Source organism: Thamnophis elegans, chromosome 15 (genome assembly GCF_009769535.1).
Source record: "Thamnophis elegans isolate rThaEle1 chromosome 15, rThaEle1.pri, whole genome shotgun sequence".
NCBI lineage: Eukaryota > Metazoa > Chordata > Lepidosauria > Squamata > Colubridae > Thamnophis > Thamnophis elegans.
The window spans coordinates 13,180,808-13,200,232 of record NC_045555.1 but is presented as its reverse complement, the minus strand read 5'-3'; the positions used below and the strand labels follow the sequence as shown (position 1 = coordinate 13,200,232).

Sequence of the window (19,425 nt, the reverse complement as noted above, 5' to 3'; positions counted from 1 at the left end):
GCATTCCATGCATACTGTCAGCTGAAATCGGATCTCAGATTACTGCAGCAGGCTTGGGAGGGGTGCACCTCATTGGGGAATGTGATTTATGACACAGACTTAGGGGAGGGAAGGAACAGGGTTAAATTCAGCTATAGGTCAAAGTTTATACCTGACTGTGAAAAGATCTTGCTTACGATGCTCCTAATAAATGACTAGTTTTGTATTGAAACTTGACTCGATACTGATGAATCAATTAGGACATTTTTAGGAAACCTTACACATGTCATGTATTTTGCTTTTTCTCAAGCTGATTTTTCCACTGTTTTCAATACTACCTTTCTGCATGAATCAGAATAGACTCCTGCTGGAACTATTTCTGAAAATCCTCGTTATATCTAGAACCTAAGATGTGCCTCCCATTAATACACATGCAAATGCGAATGTCTTTCCCCAAGCTATTTTGCAAAGCAACAATCATTAAATCCCCCTTTTCTTTTTCAAACCGACGTACTATATGCAGTTAATACCATAAACTTACCGGCAAATAGTTTAGAACTGACATGAATAAAATGCATCAATGAGATCTATTAAAGATGTTTTGCCCTGTTTTTTTTTATGAGCACGTGTTTCTTAAATCTTAATAGGCAAGAGAACTTTGTTTCTATAAAAGTATTTTATAACAGTGTTAAAGAACCTGCACCTCACCTCTCTATCTGATACTAGGCCTGAACATCATAAACAAACCAGATATTCTGACCTGGGCGTCACAAAATCAGGAGGCAGATTCCTTATTCCAACAAAACCCCTTTTTATTAAGTTAATGTGAATTCCTCTCATTCACATCCAGCAAAGTCCTGGCAAACAGTCTTTCAAGGGTGAATTTACAACCACAGACCTTATCAGGCTTGGAGAGCTGCCAGGCTGATATATTGCAAATGCTAAGCTGTACAAGAAAATACTTAGCATTGGTAATCTGTTCTGCCACGTGAATCAGCAGAGCTAAAAAAACAAGGGAATATAGGGACAGGGAACAACAGGACGGGAGGGAGGAGCCAACCAGAGTTGGTATTTGCCGGTTCTCCAAACTATTCAAAATTTCTGCTACTGGTTTGCCTGAACCGATCCGAACTGGCTGAAGACCATCTCTGAATGGGACATAGTCTCTCTATCCTTTATCGAGATTCCAAGTTTGTATGTTGCCATCCCACCAAATAACTATTCTATCTATTTTGGGCTATGGTTTTCCCAATCCTTTGTCACAACTGACTAGGATTGTTGGCTAATGAGATCTAAAATACATGAACATCAGCAGGTTGCATAAATCTCTGGGAAAGACAGGCTACATATTCACTCTAGATAGTGTGGTAACCAATGGTATCAAAACACACACAAAACCCCAAGGAAAATAACATTTCACCTGTTCAAATTAAGAGTGTAAAGAACTCTGGTCTTCAATAAGAGTAGAAATAACCAAAGTTAATATTTGGCAAACCTTTGCTCTTGGAAACTTAGAACTCCAGAGAAAACTAGCACCATATAATAGGTCCAGAAGGATTCAGCTCTGAAAGAGAAGACACTCCAACCCAGTGGGCACTGCAAACATTTTCTTGAACCCCATGCGCACACAGATTCTACCTCAGAGACTGAGGACTGGTCCCCATGGCTGGTGGTGGCTTTATGCACCATCCGCTCAGCAAGCAGTCGTTTCAGCCGCATGTAGTCGTCCAAGACTACCTTTAAAAGAGACGCCTGGAGGGAGGGAAGGAATGGGCAATGGGAGACATTATACTCGACTCTTTTGGACTGAACCTGAAATTAACCGGCCTTGGGAACCCTCATGAGAAGTTCCTCTAAAGCAGGGGTGAAATCAACTTACCTTTGCTACCAGTTCACAAATGTGAGCACGCCCGCTACCTTCACGCATGCACGGGACCTTCTGTGCATGCGCAGAGCGTCAAAAATGGGATATGATGACATCCGGGTGGGTGGGCGGAGCTTCCCGCCCGCCACCGCTACCAGTTCGCCCGAACCAAATAGAACTGGCTGAACTGCACCACTGTTCTAATGCCCAATGGATATTTTCCCTCCTATTTTTTTTTCAAACAGTGGAAACAATTATCTGAAGACCACCTCAGATTTGGAAGCAATGCTTTGTGCCTGCATTAAATAGGATTCTGGATGGATATTCGAAAGTTATGCACTAAATATATGCCAAAGAGTCAATTTATTTTTTAAAAAATATTCTTTTCCTGTCACTTTTTAAGCAAAAATTGTTTGCAGCCTACATAGCAACAGATGATATTTGCTGGAAAGCTGCAGATTACGATGTCAAGGACATTGATGGCATAGATACCCACCTTGATAGGCCCTTCTCTCATGATCTGGCCTAGCTTTGCAATATTATCGTACTCCTGAATAGCTGCCCTCAGATAGCGATCTTCTTCTGGCTTGGAAGCTGAAGGGCCTCGCCCAAAGGTTCCCTAAAAAGAAGAAACTTAGAAGAACTTCTGTGCCCTCAACAGGCCTGAAGGAAATTGATTTTTCGCAGAAATTCTATTCAATTCTGTATCTGTTAGAAACTTTTCCATGTAAATCATTTTTGCTTTCTAGTGGCCAACTCTCTTGGCCAAACTTAATTATTAAGGATACCTGCAGCAAGTTGAATAAAATTACATAAAAATAAAGGAGGTGCTGGGTTCCCCAGCAAATACAGCAATATATTACCTTACAGTCAACTTTTATTATTTCCAACCTTAGCAATTTGAAGTAGATCTAAAGTTACCACCCTAGTTTTAAGCCAAAAAAACCCTTCTGCTTCAGTTACCAGGATTTAGGCTTACAGAAATTGTAACAAATATCCTGACATAACAGGATAGTGAAGTTTGACATGGAAAGGCAATTTTAAATTGCACAAAATCATAGCATTTGTAAAAAAAACATTTGTTTACTATCCATTTTGACTTTCTGCAGCAAGTAGAGTTTTTGTTTAAAGCGTGAAATGTGCAAAATAACACCTTAATGAAAGTATTTCCCCTTCTGTAGTTGTCTTCAATGAGTTACACAAGCACAAAACAATTGGGGGGGGGGTACATGATGATATCACACATTGCTCCTCCTTGTTCCCCACAGGTATTCATGATCACATTAATCCAATTTTCCCTTACTATCAGGGGTGGGCTGCTGGGGGGTTCGAAAGGGTTCGGGTGATCCTCTAGCTAGGATTCTGCCCAATTTGGTGATCTCATTAATGCCATCCCTGGCTGGCCCCGCCCATCTTTCCCCTCCCAGGAGTCTCCACGCAGCCGGTTCATCATGCCAGGTAAGTGCAGGGCCTGCACGGAGGCTCAGGGAGGGGGCTAAATGGGCCTATTGGAGGTTCCAGAAGTCCAGAAATGGGCCTGTTTCCAGCCTCCAGAAGGCTTCTGGAACCTGGGGGAAGCAGTTTTTGCCCTCCCGGAGGCTCGGACAAAGCCTCCGGAGCCTGGGGAGGGCGAACCCATCCTCCCCCCCCTGCCATGGTGCAGGAGGCTGACTAGGCCATGCCCACCATGCCCATGCCCACCTAGCAACAGGGCAGTGAACCCATTGCTGCAATTTTTGAAGCCCACCCCTGCCTACTATTGCTACTTTTGACAGAGTTAGGCGATTCGGCTGGCGGTTTTTAAAACCCTGATACTAAGCAGCTATCATCTCACATGGGTCCTGGTGGGACTATTCCATAAGTCTGTGATTTCACTCAGGTTCTCAGGTAGGTCATCTTCATGTTCAGCTTGTGCTGCCAATTCCAGATTTCTGCAGAATGGGTCCAGCCACACAGGGTTTGCTCTGTCAGGGATAGATGAAGCCTAGAATGAAACTGTGGTCAACTTTGAAACTGTGGTTTAGAAGAACACAGCAGTAAAACAGGGTTTTGAAAGAGAATAAACAAATATATGTAGCGATATATAAAGAGAATTGGTGTGTCTAGTGAAAAACAGAACTAGGGGGTGGCATGATAGCAGTGTTCCAATATGTGAGGAGCAGCCACAAAGAAGAGGGAGTCATGCTATTTTCCAAAGCATCAGAAGGTAAGATAAGAAACAATGGATGAAACTAATCAAGGAAATTGGAATTTAGGAGAAATTTCCTAACAGCGAGAACAATTAACCAGTGGAAAGGTTTGTCTTCAGAAGTTGTGGGTGCTTTATCACTGGAGGTTTTTAAGAAGAGAATGGACATGTCTATGGAGATTCTAAATCATCAAGGTCATGGTTGTCCCAAAGATGCTTTTCAAGAGGCAACTGGACTTTCTGGTTTTTCTTTGAAGATTTTTCTTGGATGAGAAGTGAAACGTCTTCAAAGAATAACCAGAAGATCCAGTTGCCCCTTGAAAAAGGACCTTTGGGACAAGAGAATGGACAGTTACTTGTCTGAAATGGTATAGGGTCTCCTGCTTCAGCAGGGGGTTGGACTAGAAGACTTCCAAGGTCCCTTCCAACTCTGTTCTTTTGTTATACAGTGTAGTATTAAAAGTACATGAAAATGTACTGTATATATGGGGGTGGGGCAGTGGTGGGATTCAAAAAGTGTGGGTGTGGCTTGGTGGGCATGGCAGGGGAAGGATACTGCTAAATCTCCATTCCCTCCTGATCAGCTGGGACTTGGAAGGCAGAGAATAGATGGGGATGGGGCCAACCAGAGGTGGTATTTAGTGGTTCTCCGAACTACTCAAAATTTCCGCTATCGGTTCTCCAGAACTAGTGAGAACCTGCTGAATATCATCTCTGGGGTGGGGAGAGGGACAGAGACAGTGGTGGGTTTATACTGGTTTTACTACCGGTTCGTGCATGTGCGACGCTTCTGCGCGGAGCCTCCCACCGTCACCACTACCAGTTTGACTGAACTGGGCTGAAGTGGGAGCAACCCACCTCTGGACAGATTGATTTTTGAGAACAATCTTAAAGATGGCAAGTCACTTGACATATGTTTCATTTCTTTGGCTGGAAGATTTACTGTAGCTAGTGTTACCAAATACCTGCCATGGTGGCTTATGTTACAGATGAAATTGGAAAAACAGTAGCTTAATGATCTACAATCAAAGGTAGGGTTTTCTCAACAAACTCAAAATTATTATTTGCAAAATGTTCTGCTTCAATCCCTTCTCAAACAGGGCAAGCTACACAATTAATGGACCCCTAAATTTAATGGGGATGCAGGACTCTGGCAGCTGATTGTACTAATGAGAGCAAGAGTCACATCTTCCAACTGGGTCTTTCTTTCCCAGAGTATTCATGAAGGAGGCATTACTTTAACTGGGAATGGATTCCGTTCCATGACACCTGAATCTCCAATCATATCATTCATAAAATAGTCCTGTGTGAGATCTTTAAATCTTGTCCAGACATGAAAAAGTAACCTGATAAGTTTTTAGTTGAATTTATTTCTATGTGATATGTCTAAGGTTAGAACTAAATTGGGCCCCTTGTTTCTGAAATCTGAACTTACCCATCAAAGGAATATTTGTTTGTGTTTGGCATATCCATGATGTCCATGAAATCTCGGTTACCTGCAAAACAGAATGTGTTGAATTTGCCAAGCATAATTTATGTCAATTAGTTTAGGATGTTGCCTCTTTTAATATGGCCTTTCTGGAGTATGATTTTAAAAGTAGATTCATATCACTGAAAATTTACCAGTGAATCTTTTTCCCGCCAGTTCTTAGAATGTCAAAGAAAATTTTACAGATTGACGTTACTTCCAAACTAACAGTTTAATCTGAAATGTGCAACTTTAGTCCACCTAGGTGATATTAGTGCCAATTGTTACATTCTTGTATTTTCTCTATTGTTTATCCAATAAATATGAAAACATCAACAAAGAATAAAAATAATAATAATACAGGGAACAGAAACTAAGCAAGCAATTATTAAATAGTTATGCAAGGGACCTGGACAGAAGAATAGGGTTGGAAATTAGAAATACGAAGTTATGAATCTTTACAGTGGATTTCTGATGAATAGAATCTAATTCTGTATTAGCCTTTTGAAGGATAAGTATTACTGGATATATCAGCACTTTATACATTGCTGTGAACATTCTTTACTTAACTCACCTTCTAATTAATGTTGAAAAAAATGCTTAATAAATCTTAAGAGACATACAGTGTGGGAGCCTTTTATTAGTCGGCGTTATGAATTATGACATCCAACGATTAGCATTTCCCCCCATAATGAAAAATACAAAATTTGAATATTGTTTACCTGCGGAACCAGCGACAATTGCTTTCAATTTTCTTTTGTGTCTGCAAAAAAAATTAAAAGTAGTAATCAACTGGTATGGGCAAGAATATAAATATCATGATATTTCTTCGTAAGCTTTAAATGAATTCGATCAGGCTTCTCACCCACTGCTCTCTTCCCAAATAGAAAAAAACAAAACTTTTGTTACTAGTAGGCAGATTTTTTAGCTAAGCCTGTCCTTATTTACTTATTGGTTTATTTAGAAGATGTGTATCTTATTATACACAACTCATCGTGGTCTATATCATGTTTCTTCCCTCTATTTTGCCCACAGCAGTAGTTCTCTGAGATGGGCTGAGTTGAGGGGGAACAATTGGCCCAAAGTCACTCAAATAGTTTCTGTGCTTAAGAAGACGAGAATTCATGGTGTCCCTGTTTAGTCCCAGTCTAGTACCTCAGCTCCTGAAAAAGCCACCATTTTAAAATCATGGGTAGATCAACACAACATCTGCAGATTTTCTCCAGCTGCACAAACTTTATCCAGCTACGGCAATGACCTTGTTTCAGAGAGCCGTAACTAAAGCTATCACCTTTTGTAGGCTTCAATCTTATTTAGCCTTTTATTTGGTAAAAGACTTGGATAGTATTCGTGACTAGAATACTAAAAACTATTATTTCAAGGTAGAGCGTTAAAACAAGCAACTCTAAATAGCTTTACTCAAGAATGTCCTGAAAACATTATTAAAAACATGGCACAATTCAATAATTGTGGTTCCTCCTATTGGTTATGTGAAATGTGGCCGCCATATTGATTTTCTTACAATACCCAACAGACAGTCCTGGCTTTACTCTGAGAACACTTAATTTGTTCTTCTGTTATTATCGTTACTACTACTAATACTATTATTATTATTATTATTATTATTATTATTATTAATTTTATGGTGTCATTTGACTAGGGTATTTGAAATATTCTGCCATCCAGGGACAGATGGCTACTCACGCAGTTCTGTAGTACCAATTCATGAGGATGAACAACATGGCTGCCAGGAAGAGGAGAATAGCCAGAATGATTATTGCCATCTAGAAATGACAAGAAACAGGGGGGAAAAAACAAAAAACAAAAAACAAAGCAAACCATTGTAGCGGGGAGTGGAATTTCTAGAAAAATTCTTGGCCATCAAACTTCACCTGCCTTATGGCCCTGACTGGAGGGTATCATACTTCCAAGATGTGCTCATGTTCAAGGCACTGAGGGAAAGAGAAACATAATGTATGGCCAATTAATCATTTGGTGCCAGATTCCATTAATCTATGTGAATTGCTTCACCTAACCGTCTTCTCTCCTTGACTGTCTACTGGAATACAAATGCGGTTAGACCTGCAGGTATAAACGTTTCATGTATAAAGATGATACCTCATATCTATATCTACCTACCTATATCTATATCTACCTATCTATATCTATAGCTATATCATCTATATCAGTGGTTCCCAAACTTGGCAACTCTGCTGGCTGGAGAATTCTGGGAGTTGAAGTCCACAAGTCTTAAAGTTGCCAAGTTTGGGAACCACTGATCTGTATCTATATCATCTCTCTCTCTCTCTAATTCAGGGCCATCTTAACAGCATTATGGGCTTCGGGCAAAGCAGTGTACTGGGGCCCCTATGAAAACTACTCACAGGAATAAAAATGTAAATGGTTGCTAAAATTAAACATATATTTATTTTATTGGCACTTCCAACAAAATCGGTGTTGGTATGGGGTGCCCATGCCTGTGTGGCCCACAGGCAAGTGCCCATCAGGCCCATGCATTAAGTTAGCCCTACTTTTATTAGCTTTCATTAGCATTCGAAGCTGTATATTTTCTAGCTTCTTCACCTTAAAGATATGAGACTTTTAGGACACTAATAATACAATAATGCAATTACCTCAATATTGTTTCTGAAATTTCGATGGAGGATACAGTTTGGGTTCATTATAGTAACTGACCACATGTTTATCTTTATGCTATTATAATTATATCATTGTTATAAACTTTACCGGGATGAAAGGGTGAAACGTAGGGCAATAACAAAGATACCTTAAATGGGCTAACTTATACAATCTTTCCAAAATCCGGAATTCATGACTTCTGAGAGAATGAAATTTGGAGAGATTGTGGCTACTTCAGTGCTACTGATGGGGACTGGGCTGCTGCTTGAGTTATGGGACCTTCAGTTTTAACCTTCTGTAACAATATCCCAGTCAGCCTCCCCTGTCTAGGAGCAGCTACTTACCTGCTTGCTGAAAAGGGAAGGGAAGGTAGGGAGAAAGGGAATGGCAGAACGATAGGGAAGGAGATGGGGGAGGAAGGAGGAGGGAGGGAAGAAAGGGTGGGAAGAAGATTTTCAATGATTTCTGCCAACTTCCTATAAGGAAACTCATTGGGGAAGCTGGCAGGAAATCAGAAGTTGCTCCTGCTCCTACTGTTTTTTTGCCCACCCATAATCATTCTGTTTCTATGGTTAGGTCAGAGCTGGGTTCCTACTGGTTCGGACCCGTTTGGCTGAACCGGTAGTGGTTTGCAAGCCTGGGTCACTGGAACCGGCCTGCCACACCTCCGAACTGGTTTCCTGATCAGCGGGGCATGCTTTCCCCCACATTTTTTAATGTTCTGCACATGCGCAGACCTATTTATGGGCAAATAAACAGTGAGCACGAGCGCGCAAAATTGCGCATGCACCGAACTGGCAGTAATGCTGGCAGCAACCCACCCCTGGCTTAGGTCAGGAAATATCTCTGAAATGATGACCCAACAGGGCATAGATTGTTTAGTAAAAATCTAAAATGATAAAATACCAAGGAAATTACGAACTCAAGGGAAAGTTAAAATAGAGGAATCAGTGAGTTTACCATGTTTGAAACCCTTAATTATCTTTTTAACCCCTGGTTTTAATTGCTGCCAGGTAAAGTCTAGCACTAGTTGTGATAAACAGTTTCTTATGTGAGAGTAGAAAACAAAGAATAAAAAAGTTCATTATGATGCATAGAACATGTCATTAAAGGAAGAATGGAAGTTTCTCAACTATAATGGGCCTACAATATAGTCAAAAAGTATCTGGAACATCTGGAAGTGAATTATGCTTAAGATGTAAAAGAAGGTAGCCTCAAACTTACCTGAAGTGTTGACAAGTCCTCTGAAGCTCGAGTTGTGATGGCTGGTTGAACATCTAAAACATTGTAATTTCGGAAAAGATTTTTTAACTGTTCTTTATTCTCATCAATCATCTGTATGACTCTGAAAAGATGATTAAACATGTCTTAATTTTTACCATTAATTAAGGCTAATAAAATAAAGAGTTTATTACACAAACAATTAATCATCTCCTCCCTGTATACTCTATATGCCCTATATCAGGAGTGAAATTCAGCAGGTTCTGGAGAACCGGTGGTAGAAATTTTGAGTAATTCAGAGAAACGGCAAATACCACATCTCTGGCTGGCCCCAAAGTGGGGTGGGAATGGAGATTTTGCAATATCCTTCCCCTGGAGTGGGGTGGGAATGGAGATTTTGCAGTATTCCTTCCCTTGCCACGCCCACCAAGCCACGCCCACAGAACTGGTAGTAAAAAAAATTGAATTTCACCACCCTATATGTATACTTTATAACAGGAATGGGCAACTATGGCTCCTTTATGACCTATGGACTTCAACTCCCACAGTTCCATGGTTGGCTCAGGAATTCTGGGATCTGAAGTCCACAGGTCATAAAGGGGCCATAGTTGCCCATCCCTGTTCTATAAGGTTCAAGACAATAGGCTTCAAAAGCATTTTATTAAGTTGTAAAAGAGAAAAATAGAGTGAATAATCAATGTGTTATTTGGTTTGATTTGCCATCTATAATCAGCAGGGAATTTAGAGTCAGCTAAATTCAAGAGGTTTTGTGCATAGTATTAACAACCATAATAGCAGTAATGAGTTTTGAAAATAGCTGTCTCATCTGAAAAGTGATTCCATTAAATGTTTCTTACAATCAGAAGAGGCTGCCTATATTGGCGCAAGATCAAATAATTCGGGATCTGTTTATCAAGATATATCAAGTTAGAATGCTTACCTTTCTACATCAAGTATCCTGTTGGTCTCCCGGTTTACCACATGGATCAGCAATTCTGTCTGGGCAAAATTCACACGGCCTTTTTTATCAACATGGAACTACAGGATGAAGAGGGGGGGAAAAAACCAGACAATTGGCAAAGGTTTTGTTTTCCTTTAGCTCAAGGATCAAAAGCACAAATTATTACCGTGTTTCCCTGAAAATAAGACAGGGTCTTATTTTCTTTTGACCTCCGAAATAAGTGCATGGCCTTATTTTCAGGGAGGTCTTATTATTTTTGAGATGCATGAGGCAGCAAGCGTGGTCATCTTATGGCTGCTGCTGTGTTGCAATATTTTCAGGGAGGGCTTATTTAAGCGCATGAGCTCAAAAAGCCCAATTGGGCTTATTATTCGGAGAGGTCTTATTTTGGGGAAAACAGAGTAGAAAATTCATATGTTCCATTAACCTGAAACATACCTGCACATCATCTGTATTGACAATGGCCCCTGTTATGTTGGACAACAGGCTGATGAATTCCTCCTCAAACTGCCGTACTTTATCGGGGATCTCATTGATTATGATCTTTACCCGTTGGTCATCTCTCAGGATGTAAATTCCCACAACTGTAGTGTCATTGTGGCCAGCCAGATCAGAAGCCATGACATCCACCACAAAGTAGCCAGGGTTGTAAGCAGTGAACAGATCAAATGTTCGAAGAATTCCATCTAGGTTACCTTTAAGAAGAGTCAACAATAGACTCCAAGTTTAGAATTTGCCAAGATATTTGGACTCAATACTTCTAAGAGCAAGAAATCTTTTCAAAGAAGGGTGAAAGATAAAGCATACAATCTTGCAATTGCATTTTAAAATAATGACATCTAAAGAGAGCTGGTAGTTATATATGAAATAATAAGAAATTAGCTGCTGCATTCTAAAATTAATTGAACATAAGTTCTTACCTTTGTCCAACCAAAATATCTTTAAACAAATGTGAAACAGAAAGACAAGTTTTGGAGGCTCTGTTTGGATGACCTTTTTAGCCAGGTCAAGTAAATTCATAGCAGGTGGACTTGTGCAACACTGAAAACTTGTTCTGACCTTGGTAAAAATCTTGAAAAAACCAAATCTTGATTTTGGGACTAAACATGTAAAAATCACATGCTTAGTCCCAAAAATCCTTTTTTTATTTAAACGGCTGTGAATTATGTTCATTCACAGCCCGTAATGATTCACAACCAGCCTGTGAAGAGTCCGACAGAAGTCTGCCACAATATTTCAGGATAAGGCTGATAAGCACCCACCTTTATCTCCCTTGAAACGATGCCGGAGACCTAATTGCCAATTAGTTTTGCAAGGCCAAACGGAGCACAGAGTCAAACGGAGCTTCAGAGTTTAAACCAACCAGAACGAACAAAAGTTGCTTCCTGCAAAGCTCACATCCATTTGCTCCTCTTTTATGTCTTATGAGAGGGGCCAATCATCTCCAAGCCTTATTCCCAAGTTTCACCTTTTGTCTTAACTGTTCTTGCCTTCTGGCAGCTCTGCACCTGTGAATAGGGTCCCCCTGTTCCTCTGCCTTGCTGATGTCAGACTCCGGAGACAGCACATAACTGGCCCCCTCTCTGCCTCCGATGCAGAGCCCTTGTCCGAGCCTTCCCCAGACTCCAGGACTGGCCTATGTTGCTCCCCAACCTCCTCACTGTCTGACTTTGCTGCCAGCTCTGCAGGCTGCCAGCGGACCACAACAAAACTTGGTTAGTGTCAGCCTTGGTCTGATTGATGTTTTATCATCTTGTATAAATTTGGCCTATTTGGTTACTATTTAAGCATTGTGTGAGCATAGTAAATAGGTATATCCATTAACCAGATTAACTCTTGGGAAATATGAATGCTGAAAATATTGCTTTCATCCCCTTTATTTAGAGTTTGGATTATTTTATGTTTTGAAAGAAACCTTTAACAATTCAGTGTGACTTCAACAAAGATGCACCAAACCCACATTTATTTGTTAGGTTGATACCCAGTTTTTCCTTCAGGAGTTCTAGACTTCAATTTTATCATAATATCACAGCTAAATAAGATCAAGTAAGCTGAGAAACAGTGATTGGTTCAAAGTTAGCAGTTGAATTTCCTTATCTCAATGCAGCATCATATTGAAACTTCTCTGGTTCCCATCAAACACCCAAAATAAATCATAATGCCTCTCATGCAAGATGTGCTCTATATGACAACTGTGTTAACTCTTCGTCTGAAATATTAGTATGAAACAGCCGCTGAGGTCTCAGGTAGTCTTTGCCTTACAACAGTTTGTTTAGTGAGTGTCCAAAGTTACAACAGCACTGAAAAAGGTGACTTATGACTGTTTTTCACAACCATGAGCAGCTTCATGGTTACATGCTAAAAATTCAGATGCTTGGCAACTGGTTCATATTTATAACAGTCGCAGGTGTCCCCCGGGGACATGTGATTGCCTTTTTCAACCTTCTGTCAAGCAAAGTCAATGGGGAAACCAGATTCACATAACAACAGTGTTACTAACTTAACAACTGCAAGGATTCACTTTAAGAGCTGTGGATAGAAAGGTTGTAAAATGGGGCAAAACACACCTAACAACTGTCTCACATAGCAACAGAAATTTTAGGGTCACTTGTGGTCGCAAGTTGAGGACTATCGGTAGTTGACTGAATGGTCATGCTTCTATTAACATCCTATGTCTGGGCAAGTGAAGTTTATGCATGCAACATTCAGGAATGTAACCTAAACTATTCAGTTGATATCTGAGCAACTCACTGCCAACCTTACCAATGCTGAAAATGTTGGCCACCTCGTCAGAATCATTTGACTGTTGTTTGATGTACCGAATTCCCAGAATGCTGTACAAGACTAGGCTGTTGTTCCCAATATCAGCATCCAGCGCTACAAGTTTGATCAGCTCCGAACCCACTTTTGCATCGGTCGCAACCCCTAGCAGAAGAAGGAAATTAAACGACAAAGACCAACAGATCACATTTGGAAGGACACTGCAAAATCCCCATTCCCTCCTGATCAGCTGGGACTCAGGGGGGTAGAGAACAGATGCGGGCAGGGCCAGTCAGAGGTGGCATTTACCAGTTTTCCGAACTATTAAAAATTTCCGCTACCGGTTCTCCAGAACTGGTCAGAACCTGCTGAGTTTCACCCCTGCTGCACAAGGTAACTCAGAAAACAAGTCAGTTTTGAGACCATTTTTCTGGCCACATTGAAGTGAACTTCTCTATACCTGCTGTGTATTCCGATTTTGTGAAGCGGGGAGACTGATCATTAATGTCAGACAGAAAGATCCGGACATCTTCTAAGGTGTCATCAGTGCTGAGATCCATAGCCTGGAGTCTGGCTGCTCGGCGACCTTGAGGAGGATTCCAGTTTCGATTGCTGGAAGCTTTGACGATGATGGAATAGAAACTTTGTTTCTCTCGGTCCAAGTCCCGAAGAACCTGCAGTTTCCCTTCCCGACTCAGTTGGAAATTGTTCTCCCTGTTACCAGCTGAAGGAAGAGAAGCACTAGTCAGGTTGCCTTTAGGCTGTTTGTTTTCTAAAATAGGCTTTCACTTTGGGGTGGTAATTAGACTGCAATAAAAATCTAAGCAAGAACTATGTTTAACCAAGCACGTCTCCCAAGACTGGATCAAGGAGTGTGGCAGGCAAAGTGTTAGGGTTATGTTTCTATTGCTCTCCCTGGTCTATCATTTTTTTCATGTAAAATTTTCCATTGTTTTTAATATTTTAATATTTGAGTTGTTATGGGGTGGGGTGTTTTATAATAATAATAAGAGTTGGAAGGGACCTTGGAGGTCTTCTAGTCCAACCCCCTGCTTAGGCAGGAAACCCTACACCACTTCAGACAAATGATTATCCAACATCTTCTTAAAAACTTCCAGCGTTGGAGCATTCACAACTTCTGGAGGCAAATCGTTACACTGATTAATTGTTCTGTCAGGAAATTTCTCCTTAGGTCTAAGTTGCTTCTCTCGATTAGTTTGCAGTCATTGCTTCTTGTCCTGCCCTCAGATGCTTTGGAGAATAGCTTGACCCCCTCTTCTTTGTGGCAACCCCTAAGATATGGAACACTGCTATCATGTCTCCCCTGGTCCTTGTTTTCATTAAACCACACATACCCAGTTCCTGCAATCGTTTTTCATATGTTTTAGCCTCCAGTGCCCTAATCATCTTGGTTGCTCTTCTCTGCACTCTTTCTAGAGCCTCCACATCTTTTTTACATCATGGCGACCAAAACTGCATGCAGTATTCCAAGTTTGGCCTCATCGAGGCATGATAAAGTGGTATTAGCGCTTCACGTGATCTTGATTCTATCTCTCTGTTTATGCAGCCTAGAACTGTGTTGGCTTTTTTGGCAGCTGCTGCACACTGCTGGCTCATATTTAAATGGTTGTCCACTAGGACTCCAAAATCCCTTTCATAGTTACTACTATTGAGCAAGGTACCACATATACTGTACCTGTGCATTTTCTTGCCTAAATGTAGAACCTTACTCTTCACCATTGAATTTCATTTTGTTAGATAGTGCCCAATGTTCAAGTTTGTCAAGATCCTTCTGTATCTTAAGCCTGTCTTCTGGAGTGTTGGCTATTCCTGCCAGTTTGGTGTCATCTGCAAATTTGATGAGTTCTCCATTAAATTTGCAGGTGATTTAATTTGAAAAGAGAAACAGGAAGGAAGGAAGGAAGGAAGGAAGGAAGGAAGGAAGGAAGGAAGGAAGGAAGGAAGGAAGGAAGGAATTCAAGTATGTTTTTTTTAACTTATCCCTGCTACCCATTGTTATGGGTTGGCCCAACTAAATAAAATTAAATTGTTGAGGAGAAATGATTGGGTTTATTTTTGGAAATGGAACATCGAGTCATTTGTGAATTCTGCCCCTAAGAAGCCATCTGGATGTACACTGATCAGTTAATGACTGATGGATCACAACACTACCCCTTCTTTAACTTAAGCAATTATTTTTACAAAGTGCATTAAAGGCAAAATGGATATTATAGGTGACAAAGATGTTATGGAGTGTAGTGTTAAACTATCCAAAGGAGAAGGATGAGAAGAACTGAAATCTACCTGCAATGTAGTAATACACAATAGCATTGGTGCCCTCGTCAGCATCCATTGCGCCAGTGACATTCCCCACCACGGTGCCCGGCCGTGAGTGTTCAGGCACAGAAAGAACTTGGTAAAGGGGGCTCCCTTTCTGCAGAAGCAAAACAAACAAACAAAAAACAGAGAGGGGGGAATATGAAGAAACAGCTTTTAAAAAAATCATGTGAGATAGAAAAACAAATGCATTACTACACATTATATGAATTATGGTCATGAGAATAAAAAAGGCCTCCCTACTCATAAGCAATATAAATTTCAATGAAGTTACTTCATTAGCTAGTATAGATATATTGGTTTACTTCGCTAGTTGTTGCTGACTATAAGGGGCAATGCTCATTGCCATTTCAAGGTCATTGAGCCAGCACAGCCTGAAGACATTTACGTGGTCATGTAGCCAGTGTAACATCAAGAAACAATGGTACCTTCCCATCAAAATGGTACCTATTTACCTACTCACATTTGCATGCTTTTAAATTGCTAGGTTGGCAGGAGCTGGGACGAGAACGGGAACTCACATGGTGCTTGGGTCTCGAACTTGGGCTTCTCACCCATAGTTATATAATAAATGATATAATATATATAATATGATATAATATAATCAGTGGTGAAATTTTAAATTTTTCCCTCTGGTTCTGTGGGCATGGCTTAGTGGGCGTAGATCATGTGACTGGGTGGGCATGGCCAACTTAAAAAAATTTTAAAGCATTTTTTAACTAAAGCTAAAAAAAGTTTTAAAAAGTAAAAAAAAAAAGTTCCAACGATAAGCTGTGCGACAATTTTTACTTTTTTACAGCATTTTTTACTACCAGTTTGGGTGAACTGGCCCAAACCTATAGCATTTCATCCCTGGATATAATAATATAATGTAATGTAATGTAATGTAATGTAATGTAATATAATATAATAATAACATAACATAACATAATTAATATAATATAATATAATTATATGATGATATAATATAATATTATAAAACAATATGAAACAATATGAAATAATATAATGAAATAATAATATATTATGAAATAATATGAAATAATAATATATTATGAAATAATCTAATATAATATGAAATAATCTAATCTAATTAATCTAATATAATATAATCTAATTAATCTAATCTAATATAATATGAAATAATCTAATCTAATTAATCTAATCTAACATAACATCATAACATAACATAACATACTATTGCTATAATATAATACTATAATATAATAGATTGCTGGGAGAGGAAGCTTAAGTTTTATCTTCATTCTCTTGGGGTCCTGCTATTACTATTAATTGTTTTTAGGTTTATATTCTGCCTTTATGTTCAGGAATTCAAGGTGCTAATAGATCAGGGGTCCACAACTTCCAGTCTGTGGACTGGCACTGTGTGACAGCATGCCAGAAACAGGGCCCCGTAAATAAACAAAGTCATCTAGAACCCAAATCTGTCTAGTTTTATCCTTGCAATCCTAAACCTAAAAACTGAGCCTCATCTCTTACTTTTTTAGTTATCTTTGTCTGAGACCAGACAAAAACTTCCTTTCAGCCACTGACCAATAAAAATGCCTTCAGTAGAACAAACAAAACAAAGTAAACTTCTAACATCAATGGCTACTGGCAATCTTTGTAAGTGAAGTTTACAAAAGTTAGAAAAGCAAGTTTGCAAATGTTGAATTTCTTTTGGCTTTTACGAAACATCGTTTGTACATAGTTATTCAATTTGGTTTTAAGTTCTACCTGCATTCCAGGCAAAAATATTTATTTATTTATTTGCTTAGCAAATATATTTGCTGCCCATCTTGTGGTTCAAGTCAACTCTTGATGTGCAGTACATAAAAAAATTTAGTGATATACTGTAATAAGGCTTCATTTTATACTATTATCTTTATACAGACTATTTTCTTATTATTGTGCTCAAAAATAGATTTTTTTTAAAAAAACTTGTTTAATTTAAGAACTTGGAAATAGTCAAAACGTGACAACAAAACTTCCTCTATAATTAATTTAGTGAATAAAAATATTTTCCCCAAATGATTCTGTTTCTAAATGTAAGTGACTTTCAGTAAATGTTAATGCAATGTGCCTGGTTGAAACAAGGACAGCTACTTATTTTAAAATCTTTCTTAAAGGAACTTGTTCTAGTTTGGATCCTAATCTAGATACAAGAACAGTTTTTTCCTGAACGCCATCACTCTGCTAAACAAATAATTCCCTCAACACTATAAAACTATTCACTAAGGCTGCATTTCTATTAATCTTGTTATCATTCCTATCATCCGTCTCCTCCCACGTATGATGATATGAGTGTAACTTTATTGCTTGTATCCTTACAATTTATATTGATTGTTTCCTAGTATGATTTGATTGCTTATTTGTACTTATGACTATCATTAAGTGTTGTATCTTATGATTAGTGATGGATGTATCTTTTCTTTTTATGAACACTGAGAGCTTATGCACCAAAGACAATAACACTTGCCAATAAAGAATTCTGTTCTGTTCTGTTCTGTTCTATTCTATTCTATTCTAATCTGTCCCAGGTCCAGTGAAGTTCAGAAGGGAAGAGGTAGACCTGCTTACAGGTGGCTTCAGGAAGACAGGTTCATTGTCGTCAATATCATCCAGCGCTACCTGGAGGGGTTGCATCGTCTCATAGGGTGGTTGACCTTGATCACATGCCACAATGATTAACTATGGGAAAAACACATGAAAGACTAGTTATGTAATGGGCTTGTCGGTGGCAAAGGCAGAAGCAACAAACAGAGGCAATTAAGTTCTTTTATTGGCTATATCCGTGATGGCGAACCTATGACACACATGCCTGAAATGGCACGCAGAGGCATGTTGTCTGGCATGTGCAGTGTCACCCATTCTTCTTCCGGGTTTCTGGCATGCATGAGCATGTGACGATCAGCTGGCCTTCACATGTGCAGTAGTGCCAGAAACTGAAGAGCTGGTCTTCTGTTTTTTTGGCTTGCGCATGCATGCCAGTCAGCTGATCATTGTGCGTGCATATGCGCTGGAAACCAGAAGTCCGCTCGCCGGAAACTGGAAGTGTGTGCCGAAAACTGGAAGTTCATTTCCCAGTACGCATGCCCCCTGGGCAGCTCCTCTTCCAGGTTGTGTCCCCGATCAGCAGGCGCACGCATGCACGCATGCTCTCCCTTTTCAGCACTTGGTGAAAGTCACTGGGCTACACCATGAACACAAAATTAGAGCATTTTCTAGCTAAAAAAGAGAAAAATAAACAGATTTTTATTTATTTAACTAATCTATTAATAATTAACTTCCCCTTTTATTTAACTTGTGTTTAATCTTCTGTATGGTGCAAAACTATCTTAAAGAATATCTTGATTGCCTAAGAAAAATGATTCCTTAGCTTTGTAAGAAAGGAATTTGAGTGGTGAAAAGTAGTAACAGAGCAGAGAAAATAAAACTGTTCTCTCCTAGGTGTCAGGGTTCCAAGTAATACATCCATTGCAAGCAAGAACTTTGAGGCAGGTGAATTCCTCAAAGAATAGCTTTATAAGAAATATCAAATTGGCACATATCTGGTGAAAACCAACCCTTGGTTTTCACCTAATTAAAAGTAAAAGTTTTCTCCTCAAACAGCCAGTCACATGGATCAATCATGGCAGCCTCCGCAGGTCTGGTGACATCACTCCTCCTTCCTCTGGCCAGGTGTGAGAACGTCCTTGGTTCCCAGGAAAAGTGGGAACTACACAACCCCAGTTATCTCCAATCCTCGCTACCTATCCCTCGCTCCAGTGTGGCAATACTGAAGCTCCAAGATGACTTTGGCTAGGTCAGCTTCAAGGATGACACTAGGTCAGAAAAGAACTGAGCAGGAAGGTGCTGACGTCATTCTTTCAACCCCCATGTTCAACTCTTCTGCAGTGCTTGAAAAGAAGGGGAACCCTCATTAATTTCTTGGTCCTCTGAAATGTCCCAACTGTGGTTGCATCTGACTTGCTAGTTCATGAATGTGGTAAGCTCCTCTAACCATACAT

The 19,425-nt window shown here is 39.7% G+C and overlaps 1 protein-coding gene across 1 annotated transcript in view; it reads right to left on the bottom strand.

Moving 5' to 3' along the window:
• CDH23 (cadherin related 23) overlaps window positions 1–19,425 on the bottom strand; it is a 594,289-nt gene that overhangs the window by 855 nt on the left and 574,009 nt on the right. The window contains exons 57-69 of the mRNA XM_032232225.1: window positions 17,996–18,106; window positions 15,383–15,512; window positions 13,539–13,802; window positions 13,082–13,243; window positions 10,757–11,013; window positions 10,298–10,395; window positions 9,361–9,481; window positions 7,204–7,283; window positions 6,222–6,262; window positions 5,467–5,527; window positions 3,678–3,807; window positions 2,340–2,462; window positions 1,618–1,731 (exon numbers count right to left, since the gene is read on the bottom strand). Of these exons, the coding sequence (XP_032088116.1) occupies window positions 1,618–1,731; window positions 2,340–2,462; window positions 3,678–3,807; window positions 5,467–5,527; window positions 6,222–6,262; window positions 7,204–7,283; window positions 9,361–9,481; window positions 10,298–10,395; window positions 10,757–11,013; window positions 13,082–13,243; window positions 13,539–13,802; window positions 15,383–15,512; window positions 17,996–18,106 (1,692 nt within the window). The remainder of the gene's footprint in view (window positions 1–1,617; window positions 1,732–2,339; window positions 2,463–3,677; window positions 3,808–5,466; window positions 5,528–6,221; window positions 6,263–7,203; window positions 7,284–9,360; window positions 9,482–10,297; window positions 10,396–10,756; window positions 11,014–13,081; window positions 13,244–13,538; window positions 13,803–15,382; window positions 15,513–17,995; window positions 18,107–19,425) is intronic.